The 16,559-nt window shown below is 30.0% G+C and overlaps 1 protein-coding gene across 5 annotated transcripts in view; it reads left to right on the forward strand.

Annotated features, from left to right (window-relative positions):
• LOC106465622 (protein bicaudal C homolog 1-B-like) overlaps positions 1–12,809 on the forward strand; it is a 53,041-nt gene extending 40,232 nt beyond the window's left edge. For all 5 annotated transcript variants that reach the window (XM_013925893.2, XM_022390197.1, XM_013925963.2 and 2 more), the window contains 10 exons: positions 686–881; positions 1,207–1,533; positions 3,981–4,121; positions 4,969–5,152; positions 5,861–5,985; positions 7,003–7,145; positions 9,244–9,346; positions 9,953–10,098; positions 10,400–10,496; positions 11,141–12,809. In XM_013925893.2, the coding sequence (XP_013781347.1) occupies positions 686–881; positions 1,207–1,533; positions 3,981–4,121; positions 4,969–5,152; positions 5,861–5,985; positions 7,003–7,145; positions 9,244–9,346; positions 9,953–10,098; positions 10,400–10,496; positions 11,141–11,280 (1,602 nt within the window). In that variant the 3' untranslated portion in view covers positions 11,281–12,809. The remainder of the gene's footprint in view (positions 1–685; positions 882–1,206; positions 1,534–3,980; positions 4,122–4,968; positions 5,153–5,860; positions 5,986–7,002; positions 7,146–9,243; positions 9,347–9,952; positions 10,099–10,399; positions 10,497–11,140) is intronic.
• Positions 12,810–16,559: the final 3,750 nt, after the last annotated feature.

Below are 16,559 nucleotides of genomic sequence, written 5' to 3' on the forward strand. Positions count from 1 at the left end.
TAAGGGCTGGACTTTAAGATTTTTATTTTATTTTTAATTTAATAATTAATAGTTTTAATTTAGTTTTGAGGATGGAACAGCTGAGGTGGACTAATAGGTGCCATATTGTTCCAAGTTATGTTATATTATTAATGGGTTATGCAACTTTGTTTTCTGACTTGAAATTTAAAAAAGTAATCATGCCTTCCAGTGACTTATTACTGGAAAAATAGTCTTGATCAATAAGCTATCTTCAATTGTTTTTTCAATTGAGAACAAGACTGAAGATTTATAATTTGAAACGTTATAAACTGTGAAGTTAGTTGATACACAGGTATTGGTAGTTTTTTTGTTTTACTATGAAGTGTTTTTAGCAAACATCATGATTTAAAAATTTTTACATCTGAAACAAAAACTCAATTGTAAATCCACTTACATACCAAACAAAACAACTGGTGCTGGTTTTTAATTTTAGTGTTACTTTTAATATTACATATGCTTCTTTTGTAAAATTCAAAGTTTTAATGAATTGCATATATCGGTTATATTTATAGTAACTTTTCAAACTTAAATTGGATGATTTATAAATTTATGCTTCAAAATAAAATTCTGGTTATTTGTAATGTAACATTTGTTGTCATTGGTAATTAGTTAAAATGGATATTTTCAAAAAATATTTCTATACCAACAAATGTATTTTTTCTAGTCTGTCACTGTTAGAGGAGCAGAGAGGGACTCCAGAGCTCTTTTTGAAGTTAGAAGACAGCTTCTTGGATTAGATAGATCAGATGTTCCTCTCTGCTGTGAGAAACATGCTTTCTCTCTGTTCCTTTCATCCATGTCTATGAATGGAGGAAATTCACCACAAGATCAGCTTGTCCGAGAACTGAGCAAGATAACTGGTAAACACTGTGATATTTTCTTCATTTCTGAATTTAGCTGTGTGACCCATAATATTCATTCTTCTTGTTTATATTAAACCAATGAATTTAGGAAAAAGAGGTAAAACAAATGAAATATATGAGAGAGTTAGAGAGACACATAGATAAAATATCTCGTACTGATGAACTGCAAGATTCTTTCTTGGGATTTAGGTTCATTTCCACCCTGCCTTCTTTGTAAATGATATTGATACTTGAGTGTTGTTATATTGTTAGGAAGTTTCAGTGAGGAACATAAATGTTTAAATAATCATATAATTCTTGTTTCCACGGATGTTTGCTGTAGGTTCTATAGGTGATGGAATTCCAGCAACAGCTAACCCAGCCAATTCAGTTTTTCTGTTGAACAACCTTCAGACCAGCTCTCATCTTCCACTGAACTCCCTTCCGTTTACTCCAGCCAACTCTCTACAAAACCCTCATTTCAGTACATTCTTGTCTTTGTTTACTCAGTTTCTGCAGAGTACCAATACACCTGCCATATCCTATAATCATCTGTTACCTGTCAGTTCCCAGAATTACTCTAACTCCATTGATGTGAACAAACGTAACAACTGGCCTGTCTATGGAGGAAATTATTTTGATCCAAGAACATCATCCTCTGTGGAGAGAGGTAATTGAACATTGTTATTATAAAAAAAAAATAAGTAAAACCTCTAGAACTTAAATTTGTTCTTTTTTAAAATTATTCATTTAGTCTGTTATTACCATAACTGTTTTTTTGACAGTGTGAAAATCAAAGTAGTTAAAAATGTTAGTTTCATGGGTTTAATAATATATATGTATATAGGTACTGTGATAATCCAAATTTAATTATGATCAATTCTTAACTTTTTTCGAAACACAGTGCTCATGTCATGTGTGATGTTTGTGCAACATCATGCCAGCACATTGCATAAGTATGCACATGTAACTGGATGGTATATGTATGAAGTATGAGCGGCTCTTGTGCTGAAATATTTTTGATTATAGTACGTTTTAGAGAAGTAGTAGTTTTGGCATTTTTCATAGGAGTGAAGGACATTAAATTTTGACACATTAAAAATGTTATAATACAGTAAACTATCATAATAAACTCTTCTGATTAGTCATAACAACAAAAGTTCTATGCTCCTTATTACAAATGTTCTTCATTCTTGCATGTAGATATTCATATTTTTTTTTAGGCACAAAATCAGTGTTAATAAGCTAATATCCTTAGTGTTTTGTGGATAAAGAATTCTTTTCCTTTAACACACATCCGCCAAATTTATTTTCTCCTCTGGGGAAATTTTCTTGATAGTATCTTGCTTGTAAAATTAAGTCAAAGTTATATGAAACTTCATTTTTTCTTCAGTAAGATGTACAATATTCAAACATTATTCATGATTTTTAGAAATAATGGTATGTTGTAATGTCTTGTTTTTTGTCTGGTAATTTCCAAAAAAGTTATTGTAGTTATTGTTTCCTTGAGTTAAAGTAAAATGTTTACTGAGCTATGTTTGTATTCTACTGTCCTTTTTTTTTGCATAAGATAAATGTTGAATAAATTAAAGTATTAGGTACTTTGTTTTATTTCTTTTCTATATTTGACATGTCTTACCATCGTAAATCTAGTTTCTGTAATCCATCTGGCAAGAATCTTATCTAATATTAACTAGTATGTCTTGTAAGTTGTGCATGTAAGTAAATATTGGAATATAATTCAGATCCTGTAATTCTAGACATCTTTCTATATTAATATGCAAGTTATATTCATGATGTTAAAAAAAAAAAAAAATGTAGGTTCAAGAAATCAATTTAAAACAAAGATATGATACCTAATAACCAAAGTGCTTTTAAATGGTAACCTTTTTTCTTCAGGGCTTCTTCAGTGCTCGGGTTATAGGGTACTGTATCCTAGTATGTTATAAGAACTCTCCCTTATTGTATGTACTTATAAATTGGAATGACCTCAATACAATCATGCTAAGCCTTAAGATACCGTGGAAAAAACTATATCGTAAAATTGATAAACTTTGCTTAGTGTGGTTTGTGGTACCATGGTAATAGCAATTTGTAGACTGGAGTTTATACAGTTTTACCTTGGTGTTATGATGCTATGCAATAATATAACACAGTAGTACTAAATAGTTAATAAAATCCAAGTTAAAGAATTTATGTTTGTAAATAGAGTATAGGAAAAGTATTTAAATAAAATCAATTAACTTCTAATTGGTAGTTTATTGCCATATTAAACATTTCTCCTTTGTCATCACTCTTATCGTCAGTTTATGAAGATTTGCAAGTTGTTTAATTTTTTGTGGAATAGTTTCATAATTATATGAGTTTTGTTTTAATAATAATATTTGCCAACAGGAAACAAGAATCTGTCAGTAAATAGTTACTCTCAAACTGTCTTATACCTAATCAGTTAGTTGTTGTTTTTGTACAGTTATTCATTATTTAAGTTGTATATGAAAATGTCACTGATATTTTTTTAGCTTTTGAATCTTTGCACATTTTTATTGAGAGAAAACTGTTTATGAAGCTTCATTTAACACCATTCTTTGAACTGCTTTAATTTTACAATTTGGAGATAGAAGGGGCATACTGTTACATAATTACTTCAGTGTTGTGACTTGTATTATATGGTACCCAAAACATTCTTTATGCTGGAACTGTCTTTGTTTTTGTGACTTAGTAACTGTTGATATATAGTTATTTGTCAGTAGTGACTCTCTTTTTGATTATAAATTACAATGAATTATTGAATGTTTTAACTCTTTTATTTCCTTGAAGGTGATATTTATCTCAAGGAAAAAAATTAACAGTTTTAAAAGTATTGTTAAAAGAACTGAAATGCAAGTTATATAAAAACAATTATTTCTAATTGAAATTCGGTTTTACTTACCCCCCCAATTACTTGTTGATGGCAAAGCATTGTTCCATTCTATTTGTGCCTAGTAATTTAGTATCATTTAAGCTTGTGAATATAATACTTCAGAACTAGACAAACATTTTGATACAAATAGCATAGAAAGTAAAGGTATTTAAGAATTGTAGCAGAATGGTTTATTAAAATGATGCCTTTTGTATCAGGTTTTTCTGGGAGCAGCAGAAGCAGTAGTATATCTAGTCCAAGCATCAGTCCAAGACAGAGTCCGGTTCACTCTATTTGCCTAGACCCTTCCATTCAACATGGGTTTTCAGATGACAAAAATACTTTAAATTCTGATGAAGGTCAGCAATAAAGATTTTATAATAGTTTACTATGATGGTTTAAAAACCAATCATAACTTGAACACCTGTTGCTATATTAAGTCTGTTTAAACTTAAATAAATAAAAATGTACTCTTCATCATTTTGGCAAATATCATAAATCATAATGACTTACTCTAAATATTTTCAGTATTAAGGATTTTGAATTACAAGTGAAGGATAGCTTTAGAAAGAAATCTTTTAAACACCGGCAAACAAGTGTCGAGTATTATGTGTGCACATGTTTAAGTTGTAAGTAAAAAAAACAACAACAACAAAAACTTCACTACAGAAGAGTTGTGTTTTTTACATAAATACAAAATATACTTTTCAGCAATTTGAAATCCAGTACTTCATTACACAACTAATAATTGTTTTCGGATGACAAAATTTGCTGTTTCAAAGTGTGGATAGAGCCATAGTTTATGATATGAATTAGACTGAATATATTTAGTCAGATCTTTATTAAGAGATTATTTAGAACACAGGAATAATCTATTAAAATATTGTTAAGATGGACCATTATTAATTGGGAATGAATTTAATTTCTGTCCAGATCTTGAGGAAGTTGATATATAATAAAATCATTAAATCTTCAACCAAATGATGATTTAGGGAAAGAATAACACTTAATTGGAGTATTGCATTTGAAGGAGCAAAAACCAAAAGCTTACTACTATGCTCAAAAAAAGTAAAATTACAATGTGATAAATGTGATTTACTTTCTTTTGAGATTTTGACAAGATTCTAAAAATACAGCTATAAACCAGTAAAATTTTAACATTGGAAAAGTTATTTAATTTATTTTGTTCTTTATGAAATGTATTAGCTAAGCCATATGGCTGGGAAAAACAGCCAAGCTTTCCAGTTACAACTGTTGGACCACGACCTATTGCTGGAAGAGGACTGTCCGTGGACAAGGAAGATACTCTAGGATTAGCTGGGCTATCAATGTCAGTTGCAGCTGGTGGACCATCTTTGTCAAGAACTATGTCCACATCATCTTTAGCAAGGTATTTAACAAAAGTATTTTTGAAGAACTTGTAGTAACATAATAATAAAAAGACTCATAACTTGAAAATAAAGGGAATTTAAGACTTAAATGATGTTTAGATAAGTTTAGATAATACTCTTGCCAGCCAGCTTTCTTGTAAAATACAGGTCAATTTCTCAAGTGAAAGCGGTGATAGCTGGGACTTCATAGATAGGATATATATACACCACTTATTGTGGAAATCTATGAATAGATTTACTGAATAGCTGAAAGTAGCTATAAATATGTCCTTAACAGAAAATATTTTGTGTACATTTTATCAGTATATGGTTAAATAACTAATATATTTAAATTGAGAATAGTAATAATTTTAATCTTTGTATCCTTTTATCGTTAGAAAAGTAAAGGAACATTAAAAAAATACAACTTATGTGAAACATTTTATTTTATCAATTACAAATGACATTACTGCCCAAATCCATTTAAGTTATAAACAACGTAACTGTGTTTAAGTTTCAGTAAGTAATTCTGTCCATTTATACTGTACTTTCATCTGTCTTAAAACCAAATACTGTTCCTGCTTTTAAATATGTTTGAATGTTTTGGCATCCATAAAGCTTTTATTTTAACGGTGTCTGAAAATGCAAATATTAATTTTTTTTGGGGTGGGATGTGTGTACTTGAATGAACTGTTTTTTTTTGTTTTTTTATTTGATCTGTTACATAGTGGCTCATTAGATCAGTGTAGAGAAAATACAAATCGATGTGATCTCAGAACTGTTGGATGCGAGAGGGCATTTAAGCATGCATTCCCATTTGACTATGAAGAAGGGAAGTTTCAAGCTACAAGAGGTAAAATGGAAACAACTTGTCTTATTGAAACATACTGATAGGCAGCTGAAAGATTAACTAAATGTTATGAATTACTCTGATTTCATAACATATTAAGTAAATTATTTGCAAGTAATTGAATTTATACATTAGTAACAGGATGTAATCATACATTGTGTGTACAATATAAGATCAAAAAGTCATCTGGTTTTTACTTTTAAAACTTAATCTAACATTGTTCAAGTGTAAACTTGCAGCAGTTTTTACTGTGTGTACCATAAATTTGAAGATTTTGGTGACTTATAATTTTTGGGAGTATTTTTTTGAGTTTGTATTCTTTATTTGTGTTCAATTAAAAGTTAAATAACAAAGTAATCAAATTAAGTGTATATTAATAAAAAAGGTAAATGAGTAAAAAAAATTAATGACTATGTAATCAGCCATGTTGAATTATAGTAACTACACGTGCTGTAAAGTAACAAATGTGCACAACCTCATCATCCTCAAACATTGAAAACAATCTACTGTAAGACTTAAGTTTGTAAAAATGCTAGATAACTGTGTCTACCTGTATTAAATTACAAAATAAAAGGCTCAGATTTAGAAATTAGAAATGCTTGACAACTCGCAATATACAAAATAATGTTAATATGACTGCACAAGGTTGGAATATTTTAATGCAAAATGTATTTGAATGAAATATTAATGAAAAGCATCACTTCAGTGTCAGTAAAATTATTTTATAATTTCTGCAATACCTGATCAGTAGATTTTAGTTTAAGACAAAGAGCATCATATACACTTTGCAAAGCTAAGCCTTATCATTAAACTGATATCACCACCAATAATGCTCAGTTACAACAGTGCACTACTAATACATAATAGCAAAAGTACAGAAATTTTAGGTGTATAATTTCACAGTGGTATCTGTTGACAAGGTTTACTGTAGTGAATAGTACTACATCTGTCTATCCACTCTATGGTTAAAAACTTTTTATTCCCCTCCAATCTGTTAACTTTGTTTTTATTACTCAAAAGCTATGCAGAGACCGGTAAGTGCTCAAGCCAGAGTTCCAACAAGTGTTTGGGCCGGACAAGGTTTCTCTAAATCCACTCCAGAGTATCTTTTCAGAGACAAATTAAGAGAATGCCGTAACAGAGATGTTTTTGAAGCACTGAAGGTAAGAAATGAACATGAATATAGTGTTTTCAAGTAAACTTTTTTATGACTGTTTTTAACTGTTGATTGAAGGCTGGTTTTCATTGAGTTGAGTTTGATACTTTTTTTTTGAACCATATGTTAGGTTTTCAACTGTAATAGAGATGATTTTGTAGTAGTATCTTCCACAATGTAAAATTTCACCCTACTGTAATTTTAATATGGTCTTTGATGGGTGGGTGTGTGTGTGTGTGTCAACAACATTCAAATTGTTGAGCCAATATAGTGTAGTCACACTGAAGACAAATAAATTAGTAACAAAATAGGAGGGATTAAGGATGCAAACCTTTTGTTTCAAAATGTACATAAGTTATAATGTTAATTATAACTCATAATATGTAACATCAACTAGAATACATACAGTTCAAAATCTTTAAGCTTTTACCTTAAGAAGAATTAAGGACTTTGTGTGATAACAGAATGATTCACAAGGAAAAAAAGTTGCTCTTTCAAACGTATGGAAGAATTGCTTTATTCAGAGAAAAAAATACTACAAAAATTTTAGCTACATAATTTTTGATAGCCAGAAAGAAAAAGTAACATACAGAAACCAATAAAAGTTCTTACAAAGATCAGAGCTTGAAGCAAGTTCTCTGATGTTAGTATTAGTTTCGGGGGGAGGGGGAGCTGAGTTGCATTGCTTAAGTTGCAGTTATTTGGTACATTAGGAAATTTTCTTATAACTTTGTTACTTTAAAATAAGTGTGAATATATCAATTTGTGACTTGTAGGTTAAAGTCAATCATTGTTATAAATTAGTTTTAGTGATATACATCAAAATGATACTGTTCCAGTTGTGATTTTTAATGTTATTTCACAATAATGAATAACCATTTTTCTATTACTTTTCTAATTTGAATAAATATAGAATGGCAACTGTGTTGTAGTGAATACAGACACAAACAACTTCTTTCTACAGATAAAAATTTGCTTGATGATCATTTAACAAGTTTATATCTAGAGAATGAAGTCATTTTGTATTCATTATATCAAACATGTCAGATATGAAACACTGGTTAACATTCCATAAAAGTAACTAAAACTTTGTTTTATCATTAACTATGTTGACTTAAACTCAGCTTCAATCACTTAATCTATTATATCAAACATGTCAGATATGAAACACTGGTTAACATTCCATTCCGTAAAAGTAACTAAAACTTTGTTTTATCATTAACTATGTTGACTTAAACTTAGCTTCAATCACTTAATCTAGACTAATCACACGAGTTTGGTTGTTTGGGGTTTATTTGTGCGAAGCAACGTGGTTATCTTAGAGGGTGAGGTTAAGATTAGATAAAATATAATTAATTGAACTTATGCAATAGATTTGCTATCAGTTTATTTTGTTTTAATTTTAACTCTAAAACTCATGAAATTATGTAGACTTAAATATATTCATCTTGTTAAACACTACACTACTGATAACTTTTCATTTAAGTACAATGTTTTTTTTTTATTTTGTTTTAATGTTATTAATGTTACTTAGAAGTAACTAGTGATAAACTCCAGGTTGATGACATATTAATTCTCTACCATAATAAATTAATTTAAAAGTATATTTTGCTGTTTAAACATCTAAAATTAAATCTTGTTCAGAAATGGCTCCCCCTTTTTTTAATGGTAGTACTTACTTCTAAAATGCATAGCTACATAGCTCTTTATATATTAAAAGCATATTTTAGAAGTGCTTATACTTTTAATACTTAACTGTTATGGTCATTTGATAAATACTAGCTATAATATTGTTGTTACTTGTAGAAGTACAAATTGTGTTGTCACAGAATTACATTCCAATAGCTTGTTCTTCTTAAGTAAGTTTAGTTTGTCATATTTTTTCTGCTCTATATTTTGGCATACAGCAATAGTTCAGATTAGGAAAAATAAATATTTAGTAAAACCTGTTCAAATCTTTGAATTTTGGTTTCCTGTGGTGAAAATTGTTCAATAAAATGTTGAATATTTGTGTAGTTTAACTTTCCTTACAAAAAAATTAAAAATTGTTAACAAAATTGAGTTTTGTTTTTCTTCCATAAAATATTGTTTTAATGTACCATTAGGAGGAACATTATGATTTAAGTTCAGAGTGGGGATTTTCCCAAAGAGACCAAACAGACATGCAGAACTTCAAGCCAGTAGATCAACATTCTCACTTTCAAAATGGTAGGTGTCATATCATAATCTTTTTTTTTAATGTAATTTGTTATTCATGAATGTGTATGTTTCCACCCAATCCTACAATGGTGCCTTTAAAAGATTGTAACTCACCTATTAGAAATTGATTCTAGAGAAGGTATTTGTTAAAATAGTAGTGATTGGCTGAAGTAAAATGTTTCTAGAAAATTCTACTGAAGTAAAATTTCCAGGTTGTTTTCACTATTAATATATAATACATCAGAAATTCACTGTTGTTTGCTTTCATCCCACTAGTACTGAAAATAGTTCATTCGAGGTAGTTTTTTATTTATATGAAAATTAAATAATCTAGAATTGAAACTTCTTATGGAACTGAGTCATACTAACTTGCCATTGACGTTGTATACATTACATTTAATATTGAAAAGATATTAATCATTCTATGAATTTCAAATGTTGTGAAAGACTATGTTTGCATATGTTTGTGGTTCATGGGCATGAATGTACAGATGTACAAAATTATATGTATGTGTGTATAGAAATGGGTATATAACAAATAATTTACCATGTGGCATTAGTAATAAGTATAGTTTTGTTCTTTTTTGTAAAGTCACTTTTTTTGTTGTTGTTCAGGAGATGGTCCTTTCTGCAACAGTAATTATTTTGATAGTGTGTACCCCAAAGTGCCAGCTGCAATGTTGAGAGAGGTGATTGACTTGCCAGAACTATTTCGGAAACTGGGACTGATGAAGTACACTGATGTATTTATACAAAATGAGGTGACTGTTAGAAATGGTTCATTATAAAGGTTTTGTGCTTTTGGCTAACAACATCCAGATAAATATAGATAGATGGAATAGATTTAGATAATGCTTAAAAGGAATGTATGAAAGTAATGTGAATTCTTAGCCTTATGAAAGGGATAAGTCACAAAGTTGTCATATCATCAGAAATCAGTCCGTCATAAATGCTTCTTTTCTTATTAATCTGAGGGGCTCATTGCTTAAGGTAATGTGACACTAAGTGTGTGTTTCAAAAGTTATTGGATGTTTGTTTAATATTTATTCATATTTTGTTTAGATTGACCTAGGAATATTCCTGACACTCACAGACAAAGATCTCCAGAAATTAGGAATTCCTTACAGTCCAAAGCTGAAAATGCTCAATGCCATATCAGGTAAATAAAGATTGTTTATTTTTCAAATTGGGGTAAATATAATTGAAAAATGATTAAGCTGTATTATGTTCTTGAGACTTGGGTGTGAGAAAACTAAAATATTTTCTATTTCATTTTCATGCTGTATTATTGCAAAGTTGTCAAGTGGTGGAGGAGGTTGAAGGGAGTTTCATTCTGGAAACTTCCACTTGAAATTCTTTGTAACTGGTTCTCAGTTCTGTAACAGATCTTGATTACTTTTGTATCATTTCATTTAATAGTTGACTTCAGTGTCCAAATAACATGAAAATGGTTAATGATAAGGCACCCACATACCTTTTACATAAACAAAAAACTATATTTTACTATTAGGCAAATAAGGACTAAATTTTATAATATCATGAGTCTACTTCAGAAAATACTTGTAAAATGTGTAAAAGCTTAAATTTAGGGTTCAGTGGATTTTCTAAAATTTCTGATCAAATTAATATTCTATTTTATGTGTGTCTGTTCTTACATAATAAATTGAATGTATAAGCATCTTCCAAAATAACAAGTTAAAGCAATTTTTGTTGTTTAACACAAATTCTGTATAAATAAACATGTACACGTTTGTAAAATAATAAGCCATTTGATTAAAAAAAAAAATTGTAATATTCTGGTAGAGCTTACCAGTCAGCCCACAATGACAGCTAGAGGAAAAATAAAGGGATTTTCTGCAGCACCTGGAGCAGAATGGCATTCTCTATTGTCAAGACTTGACCGGGAGAGACCTTCTTCAAAATTTGTGGATTTACAGTGGTGATAAAGGTTATTGAAGATATATTTTAATAGCTTTTTGTTTTCCCAAAAACTGAACAGTCTCTAATCAATATAAACTATTATGAAAGTTAGCTTTAAAGTTGATGTGCTTTTTTTATTTTGTATGTTTTGTTTTCTAAAATTACATGTAATTAGAAAGTATGAAATTATTTTTGTTTTAGTAAGTTAAAGATTATTTTCTGATATTTCCAAAGTTTTGAAAACTTCTGGTAGTGCAGCTAAAAGTATTTTTTTTTTAATACACTTGTAGATGCATAGGTTGACACTTGCCTCCCACCATATTTTAACATTTTCACACTTCATAAACTTAAGATTCTATTATAAATACTAACAAGAGGTGTTACGTTTGCTGTAGTATACTATGTTTATTATCATTGGCAAGTATGATACTTCTAGACATAATCCTAATTTAAGAGTGGAAGTTCTTACTTAATAAATGACTGAGAATTTTTATCATGGTACAATATTTTTCACTTTAAACAGTTAACATGGGGAAAGGAAAAATATTTTATGTATTTACATAGTAATTTTGTTTAATAACTTTGTAATGTTAAGGGAACAAGGGACTGTAAGGAAAGCATCAGTAATTCCTGTTTTCACTAAAAAATGTTTATTTAGAGACTTATGACAGGCAGAAAAAAAATAACAAAAATTCAGCTTTTTCTGTGTAATGCATAGTAGATTCCTCCCTAGGATTTAGAGTAAACCCTGTTTTGGACAAGTGACCTTTCCATTCTCTCTAATTTGTTTTATCCATAGGAGCAGTCAGGTTAAGCAGTTTTGTTTTATACAAGAAGATTTAAAGATAGACAAACATAACAATGCTCCTTGTATTTTTTTTTCACAGCTGTGTATAAATGGTCTGTATTATTTGCTACTGATATATTCTACTTTTAGGGCTAGCTATGTACATATTGTAACTTTGTGCCATGTAATAAGGATTATCCTCCCAAGCCAAAGATGTTTGACTTGTGATACATATTTGCAAACGTATCTTTACAAATTAAGTAGTGCAATCCAATTGAAAGTGCTTTATGTAATGTAGTTTTCTTAGTTCCTAGGTTAGGTTGTAAACTATGATAAGTGCCAAAGTTTTTAAGAGTTGAAATTAGTTTGTTTTTGTCAAGATAAAAAAAAATTATATATACATATTTAGTAGAAAGAAAGGTTTTAAAAAAAGTTCACTTATTGTACTTTAAGTGTTCTGATATATACTGGTAAATTAATAGTTTGCAAGTTTTGAAAACGTTAATTTTTTAATGTATAAAATTGTGAAAAATGAAAACTAAAGTAAGCATTATAGTACTATAAGTACTATCTGTATTCAGTAGCATTATTTCTGAATACTTTGAGGTAGGGAGGGGAAAGTTTTCATTGCCTTTAATTTTTGTGCCAGTGCATGATTTGCAGTCACAATGTCAGTATTTTTTGAAATTTTGAAATGCCATGGGACTGCAAAAATTCCTAGTCTGGTAACAATGTACTCAAAAAAAAAAAAATTTCTTTTTTTTAGAAGACTGTATATTTTTATATTTTCATATTGATAAAAATAAACGGATTTTACTTTAATGTATTTGTGACTTAGTTTTGCGTACACGTTATTTCATCAAATCTCAAAAGCAAAGATTATAAAGTATAATTATTTTTTTTCTTATTCCAACAGTTATACTTGGTTTAGTATTTTTAGCTAAAAATGTCTTATGTAAAAAGGAAAAAGTTTGGAAAATAGCAAATAAGTACTAAAGAAATGTTATCTTATAAAATTTCTGAGTCTACATCAACATCATAAATTTTGTTTTGGTTTTTCTATTTGAATAGTGTGAAGTTCATAAAGTAATGAGTGTGTTATCATTTTGTTATGTTTAGTTGCAAAGAATTTTGCAGTTAATAGTTTAAATAACATTTATTGGAATAAAAAAAAAAAGCTTCAAACTTATTTTCATTTGAAATTGATATCAAAATCTTATTACTTAGTTTAATCAATATTTATTTAACTGCAGTATCTGTGAATATATATGTAGATTTCTTGTTTGAGTATCTGTATAAATGCTATTTACAGTTTTCTAGTAACTGAAGTGACCTAATTGTTACCATAGTAAACTATGGTTAGTGAAGTCACTTAATGCATTCCTACATAATGGCTAGCATAAATTAGCAGATGGTTTACTTGACAAGAAAAAATCAAGTGTTATGTGTGTATTATTACTACATTAGGGGAATTTTTGACTCATCTTTAGATTTTCAAGAAAATTAACAAGTTTATGGAAGATTTATTAAGTATCTTATCGTTCAGATTAAGTTTTTCATATGTGGTATCAAATCTTCATTCTTTTAGTGTACTCTGGCAAGACACTTAAATGAAACTTGTCTAAGAATTCCCTGGTGAGTTTGATCAAATTTCTGCTCAAACATTCCACAAGTACGTAATAGGTTTTCTGTTTAACTAAAGCTTTATTAAATCGATCCAGAAGTACTGTGGTTCGCTTGTAGTGCATCATGTTACTTTAAAGACTTGTCAAAAATATATGAATTTTGTATTTTTAGGCTTCCTTTCCACCCACATCTATTAAAACATCTATCTAAGGAAAGGGAGATGTGGAAACGTTCTGGTCAAAACAATCTTTTTATGGTACTCTGTTTACGTTAACATTTAAAGCATCTTTGGTCATTAGTAACTTGCCATCACATCACACTTCTCCTGAGCATATTACAAAGTTGTTTTTTAAAAGTAACTGTTCTTGCATTGCAAGGAACATTATTAGTGAATTGTGTATAGAGCAATAGAACTTATTACAAAAAAATAGATGCATCTGTGGCTTGCCAGAGAAAATATTAACCACGTTATTCGATTGAAAATAGGATTTCAGATAAGGAAGCGACATCTCTAATGATACATTTTGTAAGTTGTAAATATAGATCATTTATTTCTCGAATTAGTTATTTTAGAACACAAAGTTCTTAAGGTTTTTATGGGCATGTTTTAAATCATGATTAAAATGTTTTTAAAGTGCAATCCACATACCCAATAATATTTAGTAATTATACTGGGACACCAGTATATGTTGATGCATGTTGAAGGTCATATATAGTTATGTATGTGTAACAGTTGCATGTTTTTGTATAAAGTAACAGGGTTACATCAAGAGCAGGCATCACAGAGTACTGCAATATATCATTTCATATATGTAGGTAAAGTACACAAGATAGCATATTGGTACATGTAAGATAATGTACGTACAACATAGAACATTTGCATACAGTATACACAGCGAAAACATTATAATAGATTGAAGTGAACAACTGTCTTCGTCAACTATCAGTAGCAAAGTGATTCTAGAATAACGTCTAACTCGATTACTTCCAAATTCTGACTCCACGAACAGCACCCTCAAGCTGTTCAAGGCACCGATACGCTACCCTACCATAGTGCTAGACGTACAGCTTGCTGTTGACAAGAGAAGAAACGCTAGCAAGAACGAGATGTGAGTGGCAGTTAGAATCAGTTAAGAGTTCAGGTTTGGATACATCTCTGCGAGTGCTTTCCTTTACCACATGCAAGTAAATCTAATTAATTCCTTTTAGTTTGAGAGGTTGGACAACTTCTGCAAGTGATATAGAAAACGTCAACTGTGAACTTATGGTTTTTGAATACAAGCTGAATTTTAGTTTCGTTTTTATTCAGTGGCTTGCTCTGGTCAGAAATTTAATATTAAGGAATCTGGAAAGATTGTTCTCCCAAACTAATATAATACAAGAACAGTAACCAGAAACAAATAACCCAAATAATATTTGCGAGTGTGGTAAAGTTACCAGAAGACCATCTGAATACTAATTTCCACAATGGATTCTAACTCTTACAAACCAGGGAAGTCAGACTAAAAAAGAAGATACGAGAAATGTTAACGAAAATTATATAATTATTTCATTGCTGGAAGAAAATAGAGCTGTCACACACAAAAAAAATATTTTATTAAGCGCCAGAGAATTAGAGCCAAAGATATTAAACTTCAAAACTCAGCCAAACCCATACATAAACCTAAGAGCCAGAGAATTATAATATGGCTCTTAAACACGTCTGAAAACGAGATTAGATAACGCTCAAATGAAATAGGAAAGGAGTGCTTGCAGAAGCATAGATAAAGAAACCATAATGCGTTGTTATCTGGTGAAATGACTCTAAAGTCAAGAGTATATATGATTGCTTATAGAAAAGCCAAGGCAATTTTCATATAGAAGCTCAAACCTTACATTCCTCTACAGCTAGTATAAATCAACCTTACAAAGTCCACAACCTAAACTACTACCAAGAATTTGTAACAACTGACTTGTGATCACTGCGAAGGGTTACAGTTTGAAAATTATATGCTAATGCGGGAGCGCATTGTTTCACAGCAAGTTTCACGCCATCTAATAATGCATTGCCGCCAGGTTAGAATAATAATCGGATAATTATGTCGTTCTTTACCGAAGATGGATATTTGAACAGTGAGATTTTAAGCAATGTAGAGCCAAGTAACTTTTCAAAAATGGGAGACTTCAGTATGTAGTTCTCTCAAACGATAATTAACCCTTCTTAGTGATCAGACGTCACTTGTTGGGTAGAGTTGGGGTAGTTTTTCAATTGGTGGACTTTGTGAAGTTTCTTTATATTCACTGTAGATGAATTGATGTTTGAGCTTGTATTTGCACGTTGTGTTGTATTTTCTTTAAGTAAAAAAAAAATCAAACATCTGAGCATATAGAACAACAATGACCTCCGAAACCACATTCAATTAATCTGGAATCACTACCTCATGCACAAAAGTGAAGGATATGAATACGAAAGAGAACCTTTTAGCTCAAGAAGATATTTTGATGAAAGTGGTATCGTTAGCAAGTTGATAAACATGGATTCAAAATTTATAAAGTATTTGCATCAATCGAACATTTGTTTTACGTTCCCGAAGAAATTGGCGCCGCAGCAATTCCATTCAACTACACTATAGTCTCTAGGCTACTCCAATGGACCTTTGTGTCTTTGGTCTGCTTAAACGTGTCTTAGAAACCGACATCTTCGTACAGTGGAGGATTTATAAAAAATTTGATAATGATGGACCTTTTGGAATTTGCGGTATCAAGTGGATAATCAAGGACATCAATTTGAGCATAAATGGCGATAGAAAAAGTAGTTCAAAGGCAGCACGTGAGTGACTTTGGACATTGGTAATCAATAACTTGTGTTGTTTTTGTTAATTTCGCGCAAAGCTACACGAGGGCTATCTG

This window comes from Limulus polyphemus, unplaced genomic scaffold (genome assembly GCF_000517525.1).
Source record: "Limulus polyphemus unplaced genomic scaffold, Limulus_polyphemus-2.1.2 Scaffold1, whole genome shotgun sequence".
In the NCBI taxonomy this organism is placed as follows: domain Eukaryota; kingdom Metazoa; phylum Arthropoda; class Merostomata; order Xiphosura; family Limulidae; genus Limulus; species Limulus polyphemus.